Source organism: Strigops habroptila, chromosome 6, assembly GCF_004027225.2.
Source record: "Strigops habroptila isolate Jane chromosome 6, bStrHab1.2.pri, whole genome shotgun sequence".
Classification (NCBI taxonomy): domain Eukaryota; kingdom Metazoa; phylum Chordata; class Aves; order Psittaciformes; family Psittacidae; genus Strigops; species Strigops habroptila.
In genome coordinates this window covers 14,319,313-14,346,386 of record NC_044282.2, presented here as the reverse complement: position 1 = coordinate 14,346,386, position 27,074 = coordinate 14,319,313, and the positions used below count along the sequence as shown (strand labels likewise).

Sequence of the window (27,074 nt, the reverse complement as noted above, 5' to 3'; positions counted from 1 at the left end):
CATTCCTTTGATTGTATGTGATACAAAACCGAGGGAGACGTTGTGCACTTGCAGCCCACAAAGCCAACCATATCCTGGGCTGCATCAAAGATAAGAAGGATGTGGACCTGTTGGAGTGAGTCCAGAGGGCAGCCACGAAAATGATCAGAGGGCTGGAGCACCTCTCCTGTGAAAACCAGGCTGAACAACTGCAACTTTCTCAGCCTGAGAAGGCTCTGGGAGATCTTACAGCAGCTTTCCAGTACCTAAAAAGGGCTTACGAGAAATCTGGAGATGGACCTTGTAAAAGGGCATGTAGGGATAGGACAAGGGGGAATGGCTTTAAACTGACAGGGTTGATTTAGATATTAGAAAGAAATTCTTCACTGTAAGGATGATGAGGCACTGGAACAGGTTGCCCAGAGAAGCCATGGATGCCCCATCCCTGAAATTGTTCATGTTGATGGGGTTTTGAGCAACGTGATCTAGTGGAAGGTGTCCCTGTCCACTGCAAGGGGGTTAGAACTAGATGATCTTTAAGGTCCCTTCCAACCTGAACCATTCTATGATTCTATGATTTCTAAATATTGATGAGAAAGGAATTTCAAATTGCCTGGTGCTGGCAAGTGCAACAGGCCACCAGGCATCCTGATGTAAATGCAGGAATATTTATTGTTGCTCATGGCTGCAGCATTCTGACAAGGAGCTTGCAATGTACCTGCAGAAACAGTACAGCACAGCACACGACTGCTGTATATCCTTGTGCTACATTAGTGTCCAGAAAAATCTTCTCTCTTCACTTTTTAAAACAACAATGTTTTCACTCAACACACTGGATGCAAAGTATTTTCCTTTTACCTTTTCAAATTTCAGTTTAACAGGTTTGGGGTTTGTTGCCGTTACAGCTTCAGCAATTTCTTGACCAATCTTAAAAGACTGCTCCTTCGTGGCTCCTTTCAAGAGTACAAACATGCTACAAGAAATCAAACATAGGAAATAAGCACAAATCTGTTCCACATGGCTCTTCAAACTTATAAGCTATAGTTTCCTGGTGGCAAGGCAGGGATGTTGTTATCAATTCTGTTCCCTTCCTACATAGAAAAGCCAAAGCCATGAGAAACTTCAACATTCTGAATGAGATTAGAAGTGCCAAAGACACAACAAATGCTGTGACTCTCTGCTGAGGCAGGGAACGTGACTGCTCCTGGGCTCTGCAAAACCTGAGTTCCCAAGAGAGAACTGTAAGAGCTCTGGTACATCCTTTTTTCCCCACTATGGGCAGCAAGAGAATTTTACTTCCTTTCTCCAACATTTTTTTTTTTTAATTTCTTTTTTTCCATGAAGCTACTATGAATTTAGTTTCTTTGAAATTTCAAGTCTTTCATCAAATCTGGCTGAAATCAGTTACCAAGTTATCAGAGTAATCAAGGTATTAAGGAAAGACAGCCAGACAAGCTTTGTTTCCTGAAAAATTATCCAAGCCTAGCCCCAAAGATGGAGATGCCCAGAGCATGGCAATTATTTAGATGAAAGACTGACTGGGAAAGAAGAGCTATTTATATGATGTATTTCAGGCAGCCTAATCATATCTTTGCATGCTCTGGTGGCTGCTTCTGAATTGTATCCACTTCTGAAGCTTAAAATAGTGCCTTCCTCTAAGTATCAACATGCAATGCCTACTACATTATGAATACTGTTTTGCAAAATAAAAATGGCAGCAGAAACAGGCACAAAAATACTCATTTGATAAATAAGACATATTCATTCACAGCTGAAAAAATAAGATTTCCCCCCTCTTTCTGTTCCTCATAATTTTCAAAAGAAAGGAAACCCTCAAAGTTCTAAGAGTCCTAAAAGAAACTCCAAGAAAATAAATATATTTTAGTTTGCATATCCAGCAAGGCAGTAAGCAACATCCCAAAAAAGGTCCACACACTCTTTTCAGTATCATAAATTCTCCTTCTTAAGACAAAAGAAAAACATATCTACAAAGAACTACTATGATTTTAAAACACTGCAAGAAACAGACCATTGATTACCTGTCAGTGTCACCATACACAACGTGAGCACCCCATTTTTTGGTATCGTTCACCAGTTTTATAGCACGCTCCAATGTTTCTCTGGCTTTGTGGACAATGCTATCCCCAACCTGCAAAGTTAAAGATCAATTGAAAATCTTTACTGCTAAACCAAACACTAGCTCTTGGTAAACACAATCTAAACTTGCTTGATCTGTTTATGAAAATTACTATATTGAGATAATCTATTTTATTTCATGGTTTAAATGCATATAATAAATAAAAAGGTTGCTTATGTTACCCCAGAATAGCAAGAATTACAGCAATAGTGATCAAAAACTATTAAGAATTAAAGGAATATTTGGTTTAAACTTCTTTAGGCTTATTAGAAGTGTAAGGAGCAAGACGAGATCGCTTCAGATCATTTTCTCTAGCTCTTGAATTCTGCTGATCCCTCCTTTTATGAAAACTATGAAAGAGCTACAATGTTTTATTTCCACTATTAGAACTGTAATCCAATCTACCTTTGGAAGGAGTTCTACAGAAATGCCAACTCCAAATGCTCTTTTATGGGAAGAATTAAAATTAGTTGTTTAGGATCACAAATAAATCCCAAGTGGCTGACTGTCAGTACTACAAATAAAACCAGTTTTTAAGAAGGTATTTACTTTAAATACATTTCAAATAATAATACTGCGATGTCTGACTATACTTTATTAACAGTGTCTTTTCCACAGTTTTTCTGCATTTGTATCTGCAATCCTTACCTCAGTGCATGGCATTCTTCCAGAAAAATTAGCAGCAGTATAACCAAATGTAAAATTAGCTATAAATTTAAGACCCAACTGACGAGCTTCAAGCATTCGAGTTATAGCCTTGTCATGCTTATAAGCCTTCATTGACTGTTTCACCATTATCCTAGTCTTCAAGATTTCTTCTAGCATTCTTGGCAGCACACCCTTTCTTACTGAAGGCTGCCATAAAGGGAACAAAGGAAAAATTATGTTAAAAAGCCCAACCTAAACAGTTAGAAGTAAAAGCAAAACTCTGAACTGTTAGACAATCACTCTTAAGACAACAAATGAATTAGCAAGATGCCCTAGGCACCAACGGTTTGGCTCTTCCCACAGATATTACAAGCAACCTAGAGTACAGGCAAAGCTCTTAAAAGGCAGGGTGAATAGCCTTTTGTTCTTTGTTTTCATCAGCCCTGCTAATGCAATGTTTAGATAACCTTATTAACTAAAACGGGACTTCAGTATCAAACTGTTGATTCTCAAGATGTTAAATACTAAAGGAATACTGTATTTTAAAAATTCCACCAATATTCTTTACTGAAAGTTTCTGGTTTACATTACATATATGTATGATGGTGATTGGCCACTTACTTGTAAGAGCTCCAGGCCATATTTATTAATTCATTACAAATCAGCCAGCAGTACATATAACATAAAATGAGAACAATAGAAAGCCAGTCAAGGCTTTCTTGACTCATCTCCCAAGCCATGAGTCTTTTCCTAGGAAAATATTCTGCTATACAGCAGGAGAAGAATGAAGTGTTACACACACGTAATTACTGTTTGATCCCCAAACTGCACAAGTAAAATACAGTTTAATTATAGATGAAATAAGCCTTCAGTATAAATGAAAGCACAAAGATGACATTTTATTTCCTGTACTGCCAGAAACTCGGCACTCTGACAAATATCAAAAAACACTGGGAAATGGGAGGCTGAACCTCCCCCCTTCTGTCTGCTCTTAATGCAGCAAAATATAAACTACAATATCATTTTGATCTTAAGCTAGTCAGCCAACAGGAAGTGAAAATGCCTGTCACGGAGCAGTAATATAATTACCTTGACAAAAGCTACTCCACTGGGTGACACTGTGATATCATGCCTAATGTGGTAAAGTAAGTCGGGAGGTACTCTGAGAGATGTACAGCCAAATTTGAATGCATCGTATCTAATAAAGAGAAAAATGAAATACGAATACAATTCATTCATTTACAGCCTGATCAAGCAAAAGCATCAACTCACATTAAAATGCTGATAATGCGAGCAAGGATAGAACCACAATTATAATCCCAGGTATAAACAAACATACTATCATTTAAAATTTCTTACCTACACACAAAAGGCTCTAGGAATGAAGTAGTAATAAATGGCTAAATTCCACATGTGTAATTTACCAATTCTGTTCTGCATTAATGCATTATTCCCAAATGCTGTACTACTGGAGGCATGCACTCATACCATAATGCCCTATGGAAACCCTGCATGTTTACCAAGCAACACATTGCATATATTTTCTTCTTACAAATTCAGAATTTCAAATCAGAAACTTGAAAACCTCATGGTGACAACTAGCAGTCATTGCATGCATTTTCCCATGCTTCCAAATATTGTTATTTGGAAGAGAGGTAATTATAATGAGCAATGACGTTTTTTTCCAATGAACAAAATTACTCAATGTTAAGCTCAATAAGAAATGCTACACAGAATAACTCATTGTATCTTTTCATTTTGAACAGTTAAGACCAGAGTGAACTACAACTGTTAGAAGAGAACAACAACAATTTATTAACATACAGCGGAATAGCAGCAGCCTAGTTTTGAAAATAGGTAGTGGATTTACCTAACATTTTAACTTACCCTGAAGCAATATTAAAAACTAGTATCACCACAGTAAAGGAGCAGGTATACACACATACACAGATTTTTTTTTTTTAACAGAACAGAGTCTAATTCTGTATTTAATTAAAAATACATATTGATGTATTTTTACATCGATAAAAATGGTATATGTGTATGTCTGAGTGTGTACACACGAAGGCACACACCCACACAGAGGATCTTTATCATTTCTATTGTGTAACACAAAACAGTGCTGTTGATACATGCCCACTGTTTCCAATGACAACCAAGGGTTCTCAGTACCTTAGAAAAGGTGATAAAGTCTCTATGGAACCAAAGTTTGTGCAAAAAGAGTAACAACTTACTTTCCTAAGTTTTCAACGTGTCCCAGGCAGGTTGAAAAACAGTAGTTGTATGCTATCACAATGGAAGGATATAACGACTGAAAATCTAATACAAGAACAGCATTGCTGTAGAAGCGGGATTCTGGCTCCATTATTAAGGGAACACATTGCAGGGCTTTCATTTGAGCTCGCTGCTGGACACTGGGTGTCACAGGAATATAATTCATTGGCTTTGCAACACGCAGCATCATAGACTCCACACGATACTGCAAAACAGTATGGATATAATCATTAAAATTTAAAAAACGCAGAATAAACATGGGTGTATTAAAACTGTGTAAATAGGCACTTACGTTTCCTGAATTTAAAGCACGGACAGCTAGTTTTCCAAAATATACATTAAAAGCAAGAGTATGGCAATTTTCTATGACATACAGTAGAACGTTTACACGTGTTCCTTTATCATTTAGCCCTAATCATTAAAAATCAAGTACTTCTGATTCTTATCTGTGGAAAAAATACACATCCAACATGCTGCAACAATACACAGAGGGCCATGCTACAGTCAGTGAATGAGCATTTGCTAAACTGTATTTTTTTAGACCCGCACAACATTGAAGAAAACAAATACACAGTTGACAACCATTTTCCGTAGGAATCTGCTCAGCAATTTCATTCCAACATTTGGGAGAACGGAGAAATGACATGTGAGCTGTGTAAGTCGATAATCGTGCCTCCAAGCTTTTGACCTTGAGAAGTAACTAGAAAGTACTTGTCAGCACAAGAACCAATGGAAGAATCTAAGTCAGCCCATTTCAAAAGTGTGCTGCTTTGCACTGGGTATTGTGCTTTCTGTCTGATGATGCCACACGTAGTACAGTAAGCGTAAAGCAACAAAAAGCTTCAAAACTTTCACCTTGTTCAAGACATCACAAAATATCACATGTGGAGGCATCAACATGAGAAAAACACAGCCCTGTTTATGTATTATTCAATGTGTTAGTAAGGCTTTAAAAGCACTAATAACCAGGTATTCACTCTGTCCACTTACAGTAAAAACCAAAATAGCTGAAAATTACATACATGGGTGGCAAAGGACTGAAAAAAATCCCCAAATATCAAAGAATAATCCTACATAATCCTAAAATCCTGTGCTTTGTAAGCAATTAAATTACTATTCAAAAGCCCTCTACCTGACACGCTACGTATTCAACCATTGCACTGAATGGGTGAGGTATAATTTCTTTAACTTTGATGTTTTAAATGAACTTACAGAACCAACAGCTTTAACAGGATTCTGACACCTTACAAACAGGTTGGGGTTTGAAAGCATAGTTTTGCAGCAGCCTACGCTGCTGCTGCCTTGCACTAACTGCACACTGATTTGTGTCCAGTGATCAACTCAGATGTGTGATGAGGTGGTCAGGGACTGGATCTGGCAAGAGCTAGTTTGGGTGGTTTTGGGTTTTTTTTCCTAGTTTTCAGCAAGTTCTTCAATCATCTGACTAATAATCTGTATGAAAATTCATTCGTTTAGTCTACTATGGAATATTCAAGATAGTTTAATAAAATAAAATTAAAAAACCTTTTAAAATGGTCTTGTAAAACTTAATGAGATACACAAAAATATGAAAAAAACCCCAACCCTTAAAATATCTGAAATCTGTCCTTAGTACTATTCCATTTTAACACCTTTTTCAGCTAAGGAGAAAAGGAGTATCTTCATAAAACATAGTGATGATTCTTCTGAGTAAAAAAAAGTAATTATTTGAGGTGACAGGGAATTGTTGCCACTGCCATCTTTGTGATTTATAAAGTTTCAATGGAAACAAAACATACGTGCACAGAAGGAGAGAGAAAAGAACAGTCAGGACAGAAAATGCAGCATGTTTCTGTTGCTCACTCCCACTCACAGCCATTTGAGAAAATGACAGGCAGAACAGTCTTTGTGGGCTGCAATGATGACAGCTTAAGCATATCTACGCTGGCAGCAAGCCAGTCCTACCCTCCCTGGCCCTAACTGTGCATTTCTCTTCCCCTGCTCCAGCAGCGTTACTGTTCTGGTAACAAGGTAAACCACATCAGGGAGCTGAACTGGCAAATGCCTACTGAATGCCACTGTAGGTCTGCCGCTGAATATAGGGCCAGTACCAGTAAGACCGGCAAGAACCTGCACTGGGTCAAGAGATGACAGAGGCTGCTGCAGTCAAAGGGAAAAAGGTGGCAACACTTTTTAAATTGCATTGAATTGTTAAGGAACTGCAGCTTCAGACACTCCCATTTCTGTTTGGCTTAAGACAATGCTGGTCTGCTTAGGACATTCATTTTTAAGCTTTCTTTTTGTCCACAGCAGTTAACAAAATAATCAATCCTGGTCAGCCCAGCTACATGTCTATTAAAATAGAAAGCAGAAAGATGGTAGGAAAGAAGAATTATGGTAGGAAAGAAGACAACAACAGAAGAGCAGACACACCTGAGTGAGAGAGTACTTGTGTCTCATTCAGGGCACATGTGAAGCCATGAAAACCAGTCTAGTTAGTCTAGTCACTCAGAACCTGGGCAAGGAAAGCCTTTGGTATTACTGGAGACTGCTGGGGTCTCAAAGAGAGAGTAGCATGAATCTCGCTCTGCCCTGCTCCCTTTCCCTCTGAAGCTAGTATCAAAATAACAGGACCACACACATTTTGCATGACACATGTACTTAATAAAGCCAGAGCCCTTCTTGTCTTATCATCAAATCTCACCCAGAGGTCTGCTTCACAGGAAATGTCACTTAGAACATATTCGATGCAGCTTTGTCTGCCCTGGAAGAAAATAATCTCATCTTTCTAAAACATGCTCAATTATATTTCTTAATATTTTAAAAAGCATTCATTTACAGACTCATCTAAGTGTGAAAAATACCAACTCAAAGGAAAAACGTAGGGCTCCCAAAGACAGAAGAGACCCACTGGCATGATTACATTTGGGGCATTCCATTTTATTTTTAATCTCCGAGACAAAGCTATTCAAAACATTATTACTAGTTTTGAATTGCCTTTCTTTATGTTTCATTTTCACATTATGCAAAACAGTCATCTGTGACCTTATGAATATACGTATACTGACTGAAAAGATGCCAAAGAAACTAAAACATTTTGTAAAGACTATTTTGCTTTTGTGAAGTGTAAAGAAAACGAAATCATACCTGGGAGCCTCTTGTTAAGACGTGCAAGAACTGAATGCCAAAAAGTCTCGCCATTTCACTTGTTCTGTCAATCAAATCCAGTTTATTTAACAACTGGAGATTCCCACGGACCCGGCTAACATAATGATCAACCATTTTCCACCTGTGAAAATTAATGCCTCGTTATAAGCCATCAGGAAAGCACTGCTCTTTCTACTAAGAAAAACAAATTTTTATGATAACTTGTTACAAACCAGCAAATAGAATTTCCCCCGTGACATTTGCATATGGCTCTTTCAAAAATGTGGCTCCCGTAAGCACACACTTACACTTATCTAAAGATAGACACAGAATGAGTTACAGCAAACTACTGTTAAGGCACATCTCAATGACATGCTATGTCCTGTTTTCCTTACTACCCTAAAGGATTACTGAAATAAATAAATAAATAAATTTGAGTTTCTCTCCATCTGTTTACATGGGTTTTTTAACTGAGTGGACTTCTGTGGAAGCATCCTTCTGTATTAACAATACCTATCTTAGTTGAACATAAGTTTATAATTTCAGCACAAAACCAAGTCTCCACCTAGTTAAAAAGTACTTAACTTCTACAGAAATTACATGTATGTCACAAATGACGTTCAGATCAGTACTCAAGTTTTATGAATTGTTCATATCACACAATACCAAATGACTCCAAGGAAGACTGAAGCCCAGTGAGATACATATCATAGAAAGGTATTTTTAAGCAGCTACACTTACTGTCTTAACATTCTGCACAGTTTTGTACTGTTTTTAAGCCTAGGTTGGTTGACATGCACTGTGAACTTCACAGTTCATTGAAAGTCCTTCTGATTAATAGTATAATCAAAATAAAGACTTTACAGAACTTCAAAATAGTATGTCTATCCAAATACATTGAAACTGCAATTGAAAATATTTTGGTTTTGTGTACTTTAAACAGAAAAATACACAGCGATGAAATACTTAGGGTATAACTACACAGCAGAACAGCAGAGCAAGTAAGCTCATGTTGCTGCATATAGACCATTCTAGTACCTGAGCTAAATTGATTATTTCTTTCTGTGCTGACTTTAGATTGTACCTATCCCATGTTAAGAATCCAGCCTTAAAAACAACAAACAAAATGGATTAATAGATCATTACCTGTAGACATCTGCCTTATTATCAAACCAATCAGACAGAACTCGGAAAGTAAATAAAGGAAAACGTTGATGAAGAACATGAAAGCCCACGTTTTCAAAAGTGTAATTCATTAGATTCACCTAGAAGAACACAGAGGACCTGTTAACACATATGATGTCTTTCACAGTCAAAGAAATCTCTACTTTTTAAAAACTGTAACACTGCATTTACCAACTTTTTATTAGAATTCTTTGTTAAAAAGGTGAACATTTATACTTAGAAGTCCCTAACTATTTACAAGTCAAGAAAGAATCTCTCTCATAAATCGAAAAGAATATGTGGAATTAAGAAGATCACAAAGATCAGGCCTGAATTTGGTCAGAACAAGATTTGTAAAGACTGAACTATTTAAGTATTAAATGTAAAGTCATAAACAGCAAAACAATGAATAAGTCTGACAGCTTAAAATAAGTTCACGTATTTAATTTACTAAAAGTCCCATACTAGACAAATTGCTAAAACAGGTAAGTTATTCTCAAAACCCACAAAGAATTGAAAAGGAGTATCATTAAGAAACATTACTGAAAGATATGGGCTTCAGTGTTTTGCATTTTAGCAAAATGCAAAAATCCACTCTAACAAAGCGGCAGACTCCTCTATTTGAAAAGGTGTACAAATAAAGAACAAAAAGTTACCTTAGTTATATGAAATTTCAAAAACATCTACAATAATTAAACCCCCATAAGTCAATTACATTAACCTTTTAAAAGCGTTACCTCATTTCTCATCATTCTCCAAATATTTAAGATAATTCGCCCAACAATATTTATTTCACTCATTGTATCTGATCCATATTCATCCAGCTCAGCTGCAAACCTGTTCTCCTTCTTTTCATCTAAAGACATTAAAAGCAAATATATTTAGACAAGTTATAGGAGGTCAAGACCAGATCAAGCTGTCCCTCTTCCAATTTGAGCTCTCTAGAAAAATACAAATTATTAAAGACTGTTACTGATTGCACAAGATTATTTACCAGTCTTCTACATGATCTCTAAATAAAACCCCTCCAGTTTTTCTGCTCTTGCACATTCCTCTGAAGATAACTCCCACTTCAGTTTCATTGAAATAGTGTCCATGGCAATATATTCTCTATAGCACTGCTGAATGTTACTTGAGAGCTAGGTGCACGTACACTAGTGTACAACAGTAAAAAAAAAAATAAAAAAAAAATAAAAGAAAAATAAAAGAAGTGATTTCTGCTCTATCGAGTGTATAACTCAAAGCTTTACTTGTAATCTTACACAGATCGGGGGAGAGAAAACTCAGCACCTTTCATACAGTAAAAGCAAGCCCACTGCAGTGGGAGCTGATAGACATGAGTGCTGGATAGCACAAATGGTGAGAGAAGGAAGTAGCACTCTGAATCTTTCTGTAAGACAGCAGTGACAACATTACAGGAAAGATACCCTCTCTTGCCATCCTTGGGTTTTCTCATGCTTTGAAATACTAGAACACAAGAGAAGACAGTCTTTTCGGTATACGCTTCTTGGCACTGTCTTCTTTTTTCAGTCATCCTAAGGCTACAATTTTGGTATTCTTTCCTGAGTTTACATAGATGTTTTTTAAAAGGTACAACACAGGTTAAAATTCAATATGAAAACACACTGTATTACGTGATCTTCCAGTCTTGTTCTTTCTTACTAGTTCAGTGGAAGAGAAAGCACTTTCAGGCAGTTTTCCCACAATTCTAAAGCCATATCCATTTTTCAGCTGTTGTTTTTGTGTGCTGCTACTACTCATGTATCACATATCTCTGTATAGTACCCTACTAATAAAAAGCAGAATATTTTGGACAGAGCATATAGAAGTTTGGATACACAATGCTTTGCAATAATGATCAGAACTGAGCAATTAGTTCCTCAGACAGCCATGAAGCGTATTTACCCTTGAAGACAGAAGTAAAAATTGCCTGCAATTCTGCAGAACTGCTACGAAACAATGTATTACAGACTAACTTCATATGTTGATATTTCAAATATAGTTAAGGGAACCTATTTGTCATTTACTGACCCTATCAATAAATTACAGAGCCTTGACAAAATTTAGCAGACCTTTCATACACTTTATCAAAATGCATACCATATTTTTAGCCTCCTAATTGTTTCAGATCAGTCAAAAAAGAATAATTACTTACCTTACAATAATACTAGTTCTTAGAAAAATTTTAAGTGCATTCCACTTCCGGGTGTGCATCTACCACCCAGTAAAAGAATATCTGGACTATGAATACCACTGCTGTGGAGATCACACCTATGTCCTGCATGCCCAATTGAAATTTATGTCCAAAGAAGTTAAGGGCTACAACCCTGGTTTTCTTCACAAGAACTGAACCCATGTTTTGTGGGACTTCACAGTGTAGGGAAGGAAGCTCAACTGTGAAATACATAGGGACACTACCATTAAGAACCATATAGTTCCCAGAGAAGTAACCTTCCTTCTCTGAGGAACTCTTTATGTGTACCTCAATTCCAGTAACTTGAACAGTAGCTTGTGTCATGAAGATGGGTACTACACAGAGCTTTGCTGATGTGAGTTGATTCTGCATCAACTACAGCGCAGACACAGCTGTTCTGCAAGACAAGAGCTGTGACTCAGCCTTTGAGAACAAAAGCAGAGGCACATTAGTTACCTGTTGCAAACTGAAGAGATTGTTCAGCCATACTTTACAGTAGAGCAGTAAGATCTTTGGAGGTTTTTTAAGAAACCTTTGCAACACTTACTATTCCTCTTACCAAAGATAATGCAAATCTTGAAGTGTAAGGGGTCCAAAGTTTTTCTGAGCATCCTTCAACACCTTTGAAGACTGTACCCAGAGGCTTTATTGCTGCAACCAGCATATCATGTCAATTTGAGCCATAATGGGGAATTTAATAACAAGGTTCATGCAATCAGTTATTATTCCTGAAGAACAAATTTGAGACCTTTGTGTTGAAGAAGGAAACTTGTGATCTTTGACAGCCAATTCATATTTAAAATGTCATGTGCTCCTGTTTTCATATGTTAAATATTTAAAAATTCACCAACATCCAGTTGCCAACAACTTTAAACTGAACATGCAAATTTGTTCTCATGTTTTCTTGTCCCTGGGAGGTCTCTCTAACTAAGACCTTTTCTAAACAGGTCACAGGTATCAAAAGCATCAAAAGATTTTGAAGACATCAGAAGAGTGCACAAATATTTGAACATCAAGGAAGGAGTGTGAACATGGCTCTTCTAAAACATCGTGTTCTCCTGGCTAGGCACACAGGATGACAGCATAAAAGATGCTATTGCTATGCTGGGAAAGCCCAAAGATGCAATTAGCTCAGTATCATGTTCTATCAAGTACCTAAAAGCAGATGCTTCAAGAAGAGGGGAAGCAGGTATTGCTACTTCTAACCATTTGCAGCTTCCAGGCATTATTTTCACATATATAGTAGTTCCCAATGCATTTTTCTTGGAAGAATTTATCTCCTCAAAGCAACGTACATTTTAAGCATTCGTACTATCTTGTGACAAGGAAAAGTCAACTCCTATTCTGTAGCTGCCATTGCTAGCTTCATTTGACAAATTCTGGTTCTTGCATTGGAAAAGACCATGAACAAGTGACCCATATTTCTCTTTTTATCACTCAAGATTTCGTAGACTTTTACCTTCTTCATCCAGTTACGTCTCTTCTGGAATCCTAACTTACTAAATTACTAGACACATTTGGATTACCACCCTCTTCTTTGCTAGTTCTCCTATACCCATTTTCATGGGGGAAAGGTTATGAGAGGCTAGATCAGCAGTGTTTGAGGTGCAAGCACACTACAGATTTTTACGTTTACATCTACTGTTTTATATTTTCCTTGCTCCATAATTCCTAACATTTCATCTGCTTTTTCAACCATTACAGAGTAACGGGGATCAAGCTTTTAATAGGAAAATCACAGGAAAGCACTTCTTATTTCATGGCTATTTAGTTTTCTGCACAGATCTTTGGCAAGAGCCCTGACAAGAGTGGCTTTTTCAATTGTTTTGATTTTTAAAATAAATTTAAAATGTCTCTCATCCACATCTTCCTGATGACTGTAAAGAGCTACAACAAATTTTTGAGAGTTTTTAATTTTATAAAGGTCATCTTGACTCTTCTCAGGTGCAACACATTGATTTAGCTGCTCACTAACTGCATTCTTCAGAATCATAGAATGGTTAGGATTGGAGAATGATAGCTTGTATTGAATGGTTAAATATAGACAGTAGGCTTTCCCCAGGTTTTCAAGAACAGCCCAAACAGGTCTTTTTCTGAATGTTGGAGGAAAGCATCAGTATTTAGGCCAGTAAAATTTGCCCACAGTACAAGACTGGCTATTGAAAGTAAGAATTTTATTACAAGATAACCAGGATGAGTGCTGCTCAGGAGCATCTTTATGTCCTCATATCCCAGCCACAGAGATGGCAAATAACGATTATGGTAGGTACCTTGAATGACATATATAACTGACATCAAGGAGAAGCAAGAGAAGGTTTGGTAGCAGAAGCACCTCAAAGAACTAAAAACTTAACACACTCGGCTACTGAAAATGAGTTCAGGTTCACAGATATATGACACATCCTGAAGTGGAATACACAAGGAATTTAAAAATTCAGAACACACTAAAAACCAGAATCTCATTGGTATTCAAAAAAAAACAAACCAAAACCCAAAAAGGTGCATCTGAAGAAATACTCTGCATCTATTTTTAAAATTTATTCATAGATTACAACTTGTTCCTACAGAACTAAACTGAACCCCTACACAGTAACTTACCTGGTACACGAGAAATCATCTGGCATAAATCAACATTTAATGCAGCAGCCCTCTGTAAGAGATAACCCCAGGAATGCATCTGGACTTCATAGCCTAACAAAATGTCTGGGTCGTATCTAGAGAGGGGGGAGGAAAGGAAAATGAGTTTCATATTATTTAAGAAAATACCTTCCATGAACAGTGTATAAACAGGATTTCATTCTAATCATGTCGAGTTTAAGAAAAGAAGCAGCCACAATGAGTTTCTATGAAAGCAGCATCTAGACTAAGAAACAGTATTTAAAACAGACAATCTTTTAGGATTTTCAATAACATTCAACTGAAAAAACTTTTGGAAGGAATATTTTAATTGGGGTTTGTTGTTTTTTTTTTTTTTTTTTAATATACTTCTCTTATTTCAGCCTCTATTTGTAAAGAACAAAATCTAGGTCTAATCAGGTTTTATGGATCAGGCTGTATCAAGCATAAACTGAAACCTAGCTACCAGCATAAGACAGATGCAATGAAATATAGTCCAGTCTTCAAACTTTGTCATACTATTTTCCTTTATGAAATAGAATAGAATTAGTTATTTGCAAAACATTCAAGTAGCCTGGTAACAATGTATCACACATACTGCAGTGTGGCTTATAATAATCAGAGGAGGCTTCTGGTCCTAAATGGTGACTATTGAGAAAGTTACAAGTGGCAGTTAAGTGAGAGCTGTCAAAAGTGAAACATAGAGAAAAGCAACTGTATCTACCAGTTCTATTTAAATACCTCTTCATTTAAGTTAACCTTCTTTCTGTAAGATACACAAGAAAAACTCATTGTATGCTGTATCTCATGCCAGGTGGAAAATTAGACTGGCTTAGGTACTGCAAAAAGAAAAGTCAGAATTATCTTCTGACATGGTCACTGCCCATCTTCCATCGAGGCTCAGAGAAGAGTTCACTAGACAGAAGGACAATCAAGGTGGCCTCAAAGTCAAAGCACGGGTAGGACTTGGGTCAGAAGAGCCTGTATCGCCTACCTTTTGAGTAGGCACTATTAACACCAGAAGTCATGATCTGGTCACTTGCTGAAGAGCTCAAGAATGATTTTCTGCGGCTGGGCAGAAAGAGACTGGTCAAAGTAGTGTCAGATAGCTGTTATTTTTATAGTAAAAAAAGAAAGGAAGCTTCACTGGGAATAATAGATGCTTCTTTCAGTGCAGCTCAGTCAAGGGATTCTGAGTTCCAGCAGGCAGGCAGCATTCAATACAACTGAATGACAAAAGGGCAGCTGCCAAGAGGTACAGGAGAGGATGATAGGCTGAGGGTCCTGTACCACAGTCTGTGTGCAGCTCCACAGGAGGATGCAGGCTTGTAGACCTTAGTTTATGGGAGAAGTAGGCAGGGGCCTTGGCTTATGAACAGGATCTCTGTACTTTTTGCATCATTAAACACACCAAAAGATGCCAACATTTCCTGACTGTCGGATATAGGAGAATAACTTTATCTGAATCCTAAGTCAGAGTTGTATCACAGACATTACAAATGAAGCTTCAGACTTCATCATGACAGTGTTTTCCTTGCAAGTGTGTCCAAATGCAGATGACAACTCACTTGGAAGTAACTAACTACTCTGAGAATAGCTCCAGAAAAGAGCTTCTCTATACTTCTGCCATGGACACTAACTTTTAATGAAAAATAAACAGAAAAGTATTTGAATCTTCTTACTCAGCATGGCTATCCTCTTTATTACCATTTGGGCTTTTGCACCAGTCAGCAGAAGTTTCAAAAGTCCCTTTTACCACCTACTTGTACCTGTTAAGGAATGGTTTTGATACAATTTTTGGCTAAAGCAGAAGATTCTAAAGTAAGCTTTTGATTTCTAGCATTCTAGAGAAAGTAAAAGAACTATCATTTTGCATCTGGTGGGTATTTTGCCATCTGCTGTTAATGTCAAATGAACAATTCTTTGTTTTTGGAGACAGGAAATGATCATCAGGAATGGAAGTAGTAAACTCATTTTGGAATCCTATTCTACCAGTGGTACAAACCCAAAGCTACGTGTAACAATTTATGGACAAATGAAATGAAGCTAGCCTGCAGTTCCTTCCAGCATCAAAATCAGCATCAAAAAGAGTTACGACCACTTGCTGCTCTGCACAACATTCAATGATTGCCAGTTGAGGCTCCAAAATTATGAACAGCTTCATCTAAGCTTTGAAATAAAAAGGCATTATGCAATGGCTTATATAGTTGTAGAATGAATGTTAGAAAAATTAACATATTTTCACATTAATTCTTGCAGCTAAACTCTCACGGTCCTAGCATATTACAAAACACTACTGATTATTTAAAATGAAGGAAGTAGTCATTTATGTTCAGATTTGAAAATGTAATTCAATTTAACATAATTCAAAATGGAAAATACTTGTAGATTTTATGCAGGGCAAGACATTATACAGATGGGTTCCATGATAGACGCGAACATGAATGAGAAACTTGTCAGTATTCATTACGGTAGGAATTTGCTTGCTCTTTTAAGCCTGTTCTGAACAGAAACAAGTGTACTGTTTGGAAGCAGTAAGCTGCTGTAACTGTACTAGTAGCTACCACTTGCTATGAAGGACAGTTGCTTTGGTTTTTTCCTTACCCAAGTAGTATATAAACTTCCTCACTTCCTACTTACCTAAATTTTATTGGGCTATTACATTACTACTGCAAATCCCCCCATTTGTATGAACACAACATTTCATCAATTCTAGAGTTAATCTTACTGTTTTCTTTTTAAGCTAATGAGTAAAATGACCTCTGTAAATAATTTGCATACTATCTCACGAATTGCTTCTCTAGTATCCTTCAAATGCGAAGATGTTTTACAGGACAAGACATAAACCTACTTTAGTTTATGATGTTTTCAGATACATGAATTTTCTTATAGAAATAAATCGTATCTAAGTTAGACATTACATATTTTAACACAACTTTATGTAACTTCACATGAAGATTTGAAAGCTTATCACTCAAAAGATTAAAAAAAAAATCAGCATGCTAGTTTTGAACTCAGTCTTGCTTGTGCAGGCCATTAGGGATTGCCTATAATGGCATATTACTGAGTCACAGGGTATCACTTTACATGCATTACTTACTCTGCTTTTCCTTCCCAACGAGACACCACACGTGCATTAAGGGGAGGGCCTCATTTTGACTAATTTTGGCATCTCATGTTTTCTAAGCTGGCCTCTTTATTGTCATTGAAGAAAAATGGCCTCTTTGGGCAAACTATTACTTACGACTTCATAAGCCACCGCCTGCAGAATGAGATTCTATTCTTTCTGTATAGTGTACACGACAATGAAAAATGTCTAACTTTCAGTCAGACAACTCTCATACAAAGTAACCTACATGGAAAATCAAGGTAGAGTAGCTAGTAAATGGTGAATTCAAACCCTACTGTGAATTCCCAGTAAGCATAGTCCCCTAGTTTCAATTCCCCCTATTTAAAACTTGCATCCAAGTGGTATCCTCCTGAAAGGATGCAAAATGATAAACACACTTCCAGCAATTGAGTGGCTTGGATAAATGTATGTGTGATTTACTGCAGTATTTTGTATGCCTATCTGTATACATTCACAATGTATATGCATAAAGGACTATAATTAATATTAACAAAGTTATGGATGCTTAGGTGTTTCCTTAACTTTACAATCAAAGTAATTTTTGATTGAGTGTATCTCTGAATTATCTTAGAAGGAAAAACCAAAACAAGATTAACTTCAAGTAGAACTCCCTTCTACTGAGCAAAACTTGGGACCCCAAACTCCTGCACCATAGTATGCATAAGGTCTACCTTACGCAATAAGTTTAACAGACCTATCAGATTTCTTGCACCTAACATGAGGCACTGCTGTTTCTTGCTTCTTATTTCCTTTCTATCAACTCTATCTCAATTTATGCAGCAGAATTGCCCCCTCTCCTGCAGCCCAATCCCATGTACAGCTGTACCAATGGACCAGTGTATCATTTGTTGAGACCTTCTGCAGTCTTCTTTTTGCCATTAGAGAAGAAGAGATGCCTGGAGCCAAAAGTTGACATTATTCCAAATGGGAAAATGAACAGGTAAACCTAAGGTTTACCTGATGTGAGCTCAACTGAAGTCTGTCTTTCACTTTTTCCCCTTTTCATGTAGTACCACAAAGATGACAGACTGTGAGCTAAAGAGAAGACAAGTTTTATATTTTTCATCCTCCCTTCTCACAATTTTTACAGTATACTATCCAGCTGGTCTTCATCATCAGTTTAAACTGTTCTATTAAAATAAATTGTAATGAGACCAGCTTTTACACCTGCAAGAAACTAGTAAGTTACAATGCTGAGATTTGAAAGCTGCTGGCTAGGACTAACACGACAGGAATAAGAGATGTGCCTGCCAAAGTAGTGTTCTTCTGTTAAAAGGATGGGCACTGATACTGCTTTGCATGCTGTTGCCAGTCTCTCTGCAAAGATGAAAAGCAGCATTTATGCTGGCTGGATTTAAAGATGACAGCATTAGCATTCAACTCATACATGCTGCAGAGAGAAGAAATGTGATTATTTTCCTTTCTAGCTGTTGTTATGTGCTGTTATGCCATCTCTTCCTCTTTCTCATTTGGTAATTTCGTGAATAAAAACTAAAGCTCCCAGTTTGCCGTCCCTTCTATTTATGTGTCTGGTTTTCCTGACTGCTATTTTTCTTCCAGCTAAAATTAAGAGAAAAAGTGGGGGAAAATAAAATTAGGCCAGACCTATGATACAGACAAAAGCAGTAACTGGACATGGCAGCAGCGTACTTGGTGACTCAAATACATAACTGAAATCTCCGAAAACATTTTTCCAGTTTGCTTTGGACAATAAAAATCCATAAAGTTGATACAGTTGATACATTAAGTAAAGATTTCTAGAAGAAAACACCACAGATGACGATACTGACCTGGAGAAAGAAGGTTAGATTAGCACATCTCTATTTTAAAAAGGAAACTCTGCTAGAGCATTTACAGAACAACAAATATAACGTATTGCATACAGTAAAAAAAAAAAAATCATCATACATGAAAAACATTATACAAAATATTTAAATGATAAGTATTAGCAACTAATTTACAGATGTTTTATCCCCACAGTCTTTAAGAAAAATCTTACAACTTTATACCATTTTTGTACTTTTATCAGAAACTACTTCCATGGGGAAAAGGAGCTGTGGGTGGCTGGTCTCAAACAGCAGCAAATCTGCTACTTTTTTTCAAACGCACCTTGTTACCACATCCTCCATGTGTCACAAAGATGGGGACTGTACATTCCCATGTGAATTCCCCAAAGTTTGCTTCTCTCATGCCTGCAGGACCAGCCCTTTTCTGCTCTCGGGTAGTATTTGCACTTAAGAGAAGAATGGCACAATTTGCCTTAAAAGTGTAGGAGAGGCCCAGACATTTCATTTCTCTTTCATGGGAATCCACTGCTCCATCAGCCTTGGACATCTCTAGTTTTCCTGTGTTTTTTTAATCTCCAAGACAAACATTCTTGTAGCATTCCCTTCCTCCTCTGCCTCCTCAAAGTGCCAGCTTTCCTGCATTTTGCAATGACTGGTTTATGGAGCTATATGAATGCATTTACTCTTTTTTCTGCCCGTAGGTTAAGACAGAAGGGTGTTTCTGTTTTACTTTTTCGAACAGACAGATTCTTCCAATTTTCCTCCCAACTCATTGCAGCTGACACCTTATGATAAAGAGAGGGTCTATTCAAGAAGGCTGTTCAGGCAGCATGACACAATCCCTTAGTATAGCAATATAGGTACAGGCTCCATTTCAAGAGAAAAAACCAATTTCCCCTATGACAACTCCAAAGAGCCTACAACGTGGCTCTCTGTGCTTGTAGATCATCCGCAGTGGCTGGACAGGATGGGAAGGAGGTTGTTTCTCAGCTGCTTTATGCCAGTTTTGAGCCAGAGGACGGCTTACCGAAGAATGGAAAATTGACCTACGTAGGTGAAGCTTTCTCTCAAACTCCAAGATGGTTGTCAAGGTACCAAGAACACCATAACTATGTTTTTCTTTGTTACAAATCTACAGCTCTTCTTTTCAAACTGTTTCCTGCCTCTCAACCCTCAAGCAGCTCAGGATTTCAATACCTTTTAAAGACAGTTCTCAAAGTCTCTTTACAATGATGTGCTTCCTTTTACCTGTCTCTACATAGATTTTGGTATTCTCACTTATAAGTGCTCTCATTTCACAGCTGAATCACTCTCAGTAATAACTTCCTAGAAATAAAGGTGCTTATTGCCCTCAATATTTGGACAAATGTGCTAGTTTTCAGCATAGATGAAATCACAGATCACAATTCCAGAGAAACAGCCAGGTCTTCTTGGTCTACGGACCTCAAGATGACTTATTTTCATTTGCCAACTGCCCATAGTTAATCAGAGACAACATCTACTAATTTCACAGAAGAACCTGGTATTTACTTCACAGACGTCTAGGTGGAAACACATGTTAATCTTACTGTGGTCATTCAGATCTAGCACATGCTGAACAACTTCACAGTGAAGGTATAACTGAATTCAACTTCAGCTCATGAATTCCAGTGAACTTTCTGGAGCAATACTCATCTTCAGTGAACATGTAACAGAACAAATTTAGCTCTGCTATAAAAAGTTAGATTTGGGAAACATAGTGACAAAATGCCAGCGGTGCAGCCCAAGAATAAAACACCAGCAAGCATTAAAACCTCACCAATTTATCACTCTTTACTTCAGCATCTGCGTCCCTCAAATCAGCCAGCACATTATAAAAACTATTTGCGTAGATACTCTGGGTCATTTGTTCAAAGACAAAACGCTTGCAGATTTCTGACAGAAAAACAGACTGATGAGCTAAGAGCAGAAGGCGGCTGGAACATGAAACAAATGAATATGTTCCACAATTTAACATATTTGAAACAAGAGCAAGAATTAGGCCAACTACTAGGAGAATGATTAGAAATGGGAACAAGAATTCTTCAATTGGACTGCGTAAGAATTCCTCCCACAGTTGAGGTACCCTTTTTTCAGTGCAGCAACAAAGCTGATGAAGTCTGTTCCTGGCATTGATGATCAAGACTGAATAGATATTCTGTCATTCGTTGTGCTAGGAATTTGGAATTTCACTCTTCCACACTTCCCTCTAACAGCCAAAGATGCCAAGAATATGAACCAAAAGCAAGTTGCAGTCATGCTGGGTATGCTATTTGGTCACAAGAATCTATTATCCTCTGGCCTGATAGTACATCAGTATATAAGATACTGATTCGGTTCTCTGCTAATAAATTAGGGTGATTTTGAGTTTTGTTCCATGAGCCGAAGTGGTAATGCTTCTTCAACACTGCCTAATTGTCTTCTTTCTCTAGCTTATCAGACCTACTATTATGTGCACCTACCACAACTGGAGTACCTAGCTTGTGCTGGAAAAAATAACGCTAAGACCAGCAACAGAATATTGTTTAAAAAATAATTCCTGTTGCTGAAAGTTTTCATTAAAGCTGCTTGCTTGTTCCTTTCCCATTGAGAAAAAAAATTTTGCAGTCCACTACTTTTGAATCAAGTAGTTTTACCATATTTTTTCCTTCAGTTAAAGCTGCTCTGGATCCAGACACTTTTTTTTGCTTAATATAAAACATTTACTCCAGCAAAATTTCTTATTCTCTTTTGCTGAGGCTATAGAAAATTAAGGGGGAAAAGCGCAGCAAACTGTAGATGCAGTCCAAGTTTTAAAAACATGTTTGTTGAGAGTTCAGCAGAAGTCTGATTCCTCAAGTGATATTGCATAGAGGGGGAAGGAAGTAGACTAAGATGATGACAGCAGTCTGCCTCCATTAATAGATCAAATCTTTTATCTTTCAGGAATACAAGTTAACTAACCCAATCTTTGAAGGCATGCTAGCACAGTGTTGAAAGAGAAGATCTCTTAAGAAGAGATTTCTCAGACAACAACCTCATGGTTGGTACATTCCATCTTGAAGTACTACAAAAATTGCATGCTTTTTTTCATTCTATAATGCCTTCAATATGTACAGATGCAGATGACTTCTGTTCTTCAGTGGTAAATACATATTCTAACTGCTGAGTTCTCTCTTCCATAGTCTTTATGTACTGTTACTTTTTAAACTTCCACACAACTGGTGGAGAATTCTTCATTTACTGGCAGTAATCTTCCTAAGTTTGATGGAGCACTAGATTTCCAAGAAAGAGAAAAATAAAATTATGTTCCTTACCTGAATTTTGTCTTCTCTGAACAAGGATCTGCTGCTCTGTCAGGACCCACCCTTTGTTGGTTGCATTCAGCAACTCTTTTTGTATTCTGGCTTCATGGGCTTGGTCAATGTCTTTCTCATCAGAGGTTTTCTGGTTGGAGAGAGAAAGAATTGCAAATGTACTCTGCCTAGTACACATTTTTTTCTTGTGCCTCTATTCCAGCAGGGTGACTCAGAGTTTAAATCTGTTTATTTTGCCTTGCAATTTTACAGCTTTGCACCTCTGACGGTAGGGCCTGGAGAGACGTCTGTGGTTCCACCTACTCACCAGCTGAGAGGGCTACCAAACAGGCTTCCCAGCCTTGGTGGAGATGGGGAAAACCAGCAGCTTTCCAAGTCTGATAGAGCAGGGGATTTCCATTCAGAGAAGACAAAACTAATGAAGGAAACTGATTTTTCAACTACTGGTTATTTAAATCTGTCAATAGTAGTTTCAGTACCATGTAGGGGTTTTTTTGTCTTGCCTCAGAGTCCCTAGAAAAATTCTCCCCACCTGAGGGGTTTTCTATAGCTCTCAGCACTGTTAATATCTACTACTCTTAGAGTTTCAGAGAGAGATGTGTAATGAATTCTGGGATTAACAGGAAAGGTTATATGTTAAAAAAGATTACTTATATGGCTGATTAGTTTCAAGACTGTAACTCAGCTGCTTAGGAGGATCTGAATGTTCTTGCTGTCAGAGAAAAGGAAAAGCAAAAAGTGTTTTTATTTGAAAGACCAGCATGCTTGTCCAGTCTAGAAATAAGCCTTTGAGGGAAACAACAGCAACAACAACAACAACAACAACAACAACATCAACAAAAACCAGTATTTGAGAGACTGGCAAGGGTTGAAGGAACTAAATCTGCTGTACCAAGCCTGAAAAATAAAAGCAGAACGTACAGATATGCTACCTTTTTACAATATTCACTACTTCCTGGAAAAGAGTTCTTTCATCAGTAGCGTAACTGACTTCTAGTCCTGTAACTCCAGATCTTGTGAGCAAGGGGGCTTGGTCTCTGCTCCCTAGAAAATAAAGTAAAAAACCATCATTACAATTTAGAAGTAATTCCATTACTTCAGTCAACAATACTGCTTTAGAATAAAACATATAACTGAAAAGAAGCATGGAATACAACCTATTTTTATCTTTAATGATTACCACAATTAATTTCAGGGACTTGTTTTGTTCCTCTTGGGTGGGAAAGTTTGCTTTTTTCACTTTGTAAAATTCTACCATAGTGGTAATCTTGCACAAATTCTCAGATATAGATTTGATTCAAGAGAAATTTCACCATTTTCCAGGTACAAGAGTCCAGCTATTAGAAAATTATTTTTGAATAAGAAATACTGCAGGACCACAGTTTTCACGCAAAATACGTATTTCAATTGCTAGCTGAGAGCACTGCTTTGCAAAATGCTTTGAAGAATGAAAATGCTACATAGCAATAGCATAGTTCTTTTTTCAGTACATTTCTTAAAAAAATACTGTTAAGTTACTTACAGCCATGGAAAACATGAGCAACTGCTCACTTAGTGCACGTTAAGAGTGTCTACGTTGATAAATGTGTGAATAATAACTAAATTTGTGTGCGTGCAGGAACTCAGCATTTGCCTTCCATATAAAGAAAACCCTTCTTTACTAATACACAACACATACTGTGTGTTTTCATTTTCTTTATACAACAGATAGTAATATCTCTGATTGAGGCAACAATCTGGAGCTTTTAAAAGGCATTCTACTTTGACATATTCTTAAGAACTTGATAATTAAAAAAGTGTGCTTTCAGAAATAAATGTTAAAATGAGTACTGTAACTTACAAAGCAATTATAATACAAAAAGGGAAAAAAAAGTGTATCTCAACGTCAAGTCACTCCACAGGGAACTCAAAAGTTCTAACCAAGAAAATATTGACAGCACACATCAATTAAAGCAAGGAATGGCACAATAACATTTAAACACGTCACTTTCACTAACAAACCCAGATCAGAACCTTTGGCTTTTAAAAATATTATTGGACCACTTTACAGAGAGCTTTTTCTTGATAATTTATCAGTGGCACATACCTAGCAAGCCATAGTGGCTATACTGTGGAAAGTCTCACTTAGTAAGATAGTAGAGATCATTTTTTTGAAAGATAGTAACAAGCATATAATACCACAAAAAACTTCACTGAGAACAGTAAGAACTTAGCTTAACATGATATAGTATCTACAATACTTTGAAAAATAAAGTGGTTAAAAGAAGGAGCTGTTGCCTTAATGCTAAATTTATTTCTGGTAAGTTTTGTCCACGCTTAGATTTTAGACAGTATTTTGTGGTTTAATACACATTCACAATGCCAAAGAAACCCTGAAAGAAAGAGGACTTTTGTTTTTGGGTTTTTTGTTTGTTTTTGTTCTTTTACTAGCCTAAACCAGTGGTACTCAACCTTTAACAGCTGGAGAGCCACTTCTTTATTAAATGGAGTTGTAGAGCACCATAAAAATCAAGTATCATCAGTGTGATTTTTCTTCCATCATGACACTTCAATGTGTGATGATGCCGCCTCAACATCATCACATATTGATACATCACGACATGACACATCAGCATCCTCTCTCCCAGCAGCATTCTGTCTTCAACCCCTTCTGGCTGCTAGGAAGGAGTGGGGTGGAGGGGGTAGAAGGGGCAAAAGGGCGAGTTTTTCCCCATTCTGCCCCACGGCTGCTGGGTGGGAGGTGATCTCTACTCTTACCTGTGGGGGGATCCCAGCAGCTCCTTTTCTTTCCCCCTATGGGAGGGGGAACTTCAGCGACTCCCACACTGCTGGTCCATTTGCTCAGTGCTCCCCGCGCTGCCTGATAGAGTGGAGCGCCGATCAGACGCCTACATTGCGAGAGCCGCCTGTAGGGCCATGAAGAGCCACATCCGGCTCTAGAGCCACAGGTTGAGTATCACTGGTCTAAACAAAGCCAAAAAGGTACAATAGAATAAGGGCCCCTGTTTAGATCCTAAAAGGATCAGATAAAACCACAAAAATAACCCTTAAGTAAAATATAAAACATACTGTCTTGCTTTTAACATTTTCTACTTGCAGCTATCCAGCAACTTGAGTAGGAAACTAAAGGCAGGTTTTCCTCTTTATACTTTTAGAACACTGCAGGAGCTTGTCCACAAGTAGGCAAACACAGATATTTTGCACATGCTTATGTTATTGGTGGTTTACAGCCCATGCAATAGTTCTTTGGAAGATATAAGCAGGAAAACTCTGTGTTTAATATGGCCATTCATCCAACAGTCAACAAGACAAAATTAAATGAGCTACATAGTAATACAGATACTCGATTATATTTTGCTTGCTACTGTTTGATTACTATGAAATAAGCATTTCTGTAAAATATGTTAAGAAAAAAGAAATAAGAACCTTGGCTTGAGAGCGTCCTGTCTGTATCAATCACTATAGCACCAGTGATTTCTTTTTTATCAGTATTTGGCAGTGCTGTGTCTGCAGAGATGCAATAGAATAAAGCACAGATCGGATCAAACTCTGGGTCTGGTTCCAAATCTCGTCTGGTTCGAGCATGTAACTCCATACTGATGAGGGTAAGGTGCTGGACCTACCAACAAATAAATACAGTAAGTTAGTGTGCTTTGGAGCTTTCTTCAAAAAATTTAAGAGGACATTATTAGCAGACATTTATATGGTCACATTATACTGTAACTAAGAGGTCACACCGGAAAATTAAAAAAGTGATGAAACATGCATCTCTGGTTCTCACTTTTTTGCAAAACGTATTATCTTACAAAAAAAGATTAATCACAATACATTTTTATACACAATTGAGTATTTTTTTCTGAATACTATCTTGTTCTACCAAAAGCAAAAAATACGAACAGAAATGTTCAACTTCAACAATTGCAAATTCCTATAATGTTTTCAAACACCTTCGCATATTGAGCTTAATTAAGTTTCCAGACTGATCTAGAATAAAGAATCACTGTTGGTCTTTATTTTCCTTTCCCTCCTTCACCCAAGACATGCAAACTAGCATGAAGATTAAGTCACTTACAGGAAGATATGGAGAATACCTAACTTTCCTTCACTGGCATTAATTAATTAAAAGGAAGAAGTTACAAATACATCTGAGTAAGCAAAGTGCCCTAGGGGCAGCCTGATGTCTTCTAGATTTGCATCCTAAATCACTACAGCCATCACTGAAATGAAATTTTATTACCAAGCTCTATCTCCATTTCCTGCAAAATCATCAGTTTCTTGTGGCTTCTCCTATGTCATCAAGCCAGTGCATAAAACTGCTATCTCCCCATCTCATCTGTAAATTGGTCAACAGTTAATTCCAAGCCACAGATGTGGTGACTGTCTGGGAGCACATACATGCTGGCTGACCAGCTAGCAGCCAAACACAGCAGTACAATATTCACATTGCATCTCTTTGTCCAGCGCCAATTTTGATCTATCTTCCCAGGCCAACCACTGATCTACATGAAATATGTAGAGATACTCTTTGAGACATGTACCAGTTTGTTAGATGTAGTAGAAACTGGCCAACAGGTTCAGAAGGTAGCATGTAGAGATACCAGGCAGGCCTGACTGAATGATATCAGATAGCTTGTTTCTTAAGGAAACAATCCATGAAAGTTTTGGTCAGCTAGTTTTTCCAGTAATGTCTTTATACAAACTTCAT

At 37.3% G+C, this 27,074-nt stretch overlaps 1 protein-coding gene across 2 annotated transcripts in view; it reads right to left on the bottom strand.

Moving 5' to 3' along the window:
• Nucleotides 1–27,074, bottom strand: part of REV3L (REV3 like, DNA directed polymerase zeta catalytic subunit) — a 139,222-nt gene that overhangs the window by 28,688 nt on the left and 83,460 nt on the right. For both annotated transcript variants that reach the window (XM_030489459.1, XM_030489458.1), the window contains 11 exons: nucleotides 25,796–25,988; nucleotides 23,302–23,413; nucleotides 14,121–14,236; nucleotides 10,066–10,184; nucleotides 9,311–9,429; nucleotides 8,165–8,306; nucleotides 4,999–5,243; nucleotides 3,854–3,962; nucleotides 2,765–2,971; nucleotides 2,019–2,128; nucleotides 838–952 (listed from right to left, as the gene is read on the bottom strand). In XM_030489459.1, the coding sequence (XP_030345319.1) occupies nucleotides 838–952; nucleotides 2,019–2,128; nucleotides 2,765–2,971; nucleotides 3,854–3,962; nucleotides 4,999–5,243; nucleotides 8,165–8,306; nucleotides 9,311–9,429; nucleotides 10,066–10,184; nucleotides 14,121–14,236; nucleotides 23,302–23,413; nucleotides 25,796–25,988 (1,587 nt within the window). The remainder of the gene's footprint in view (nucleotides 1–837; nucleotides 953–2,018; nucleotides 2,129–2,764; nucleotides 2,972–3,853; nucleotides 3,963–4,998; nucleotides 5,244–8,164; nucleotides 8,307–9,310; nucleotides 9,430–10,065; nucleotides 10,185–14,120; nucleotides 14,237–23,301; nucleotides 23,414–25,795; nucleotides 25,989–27,074) is intronic.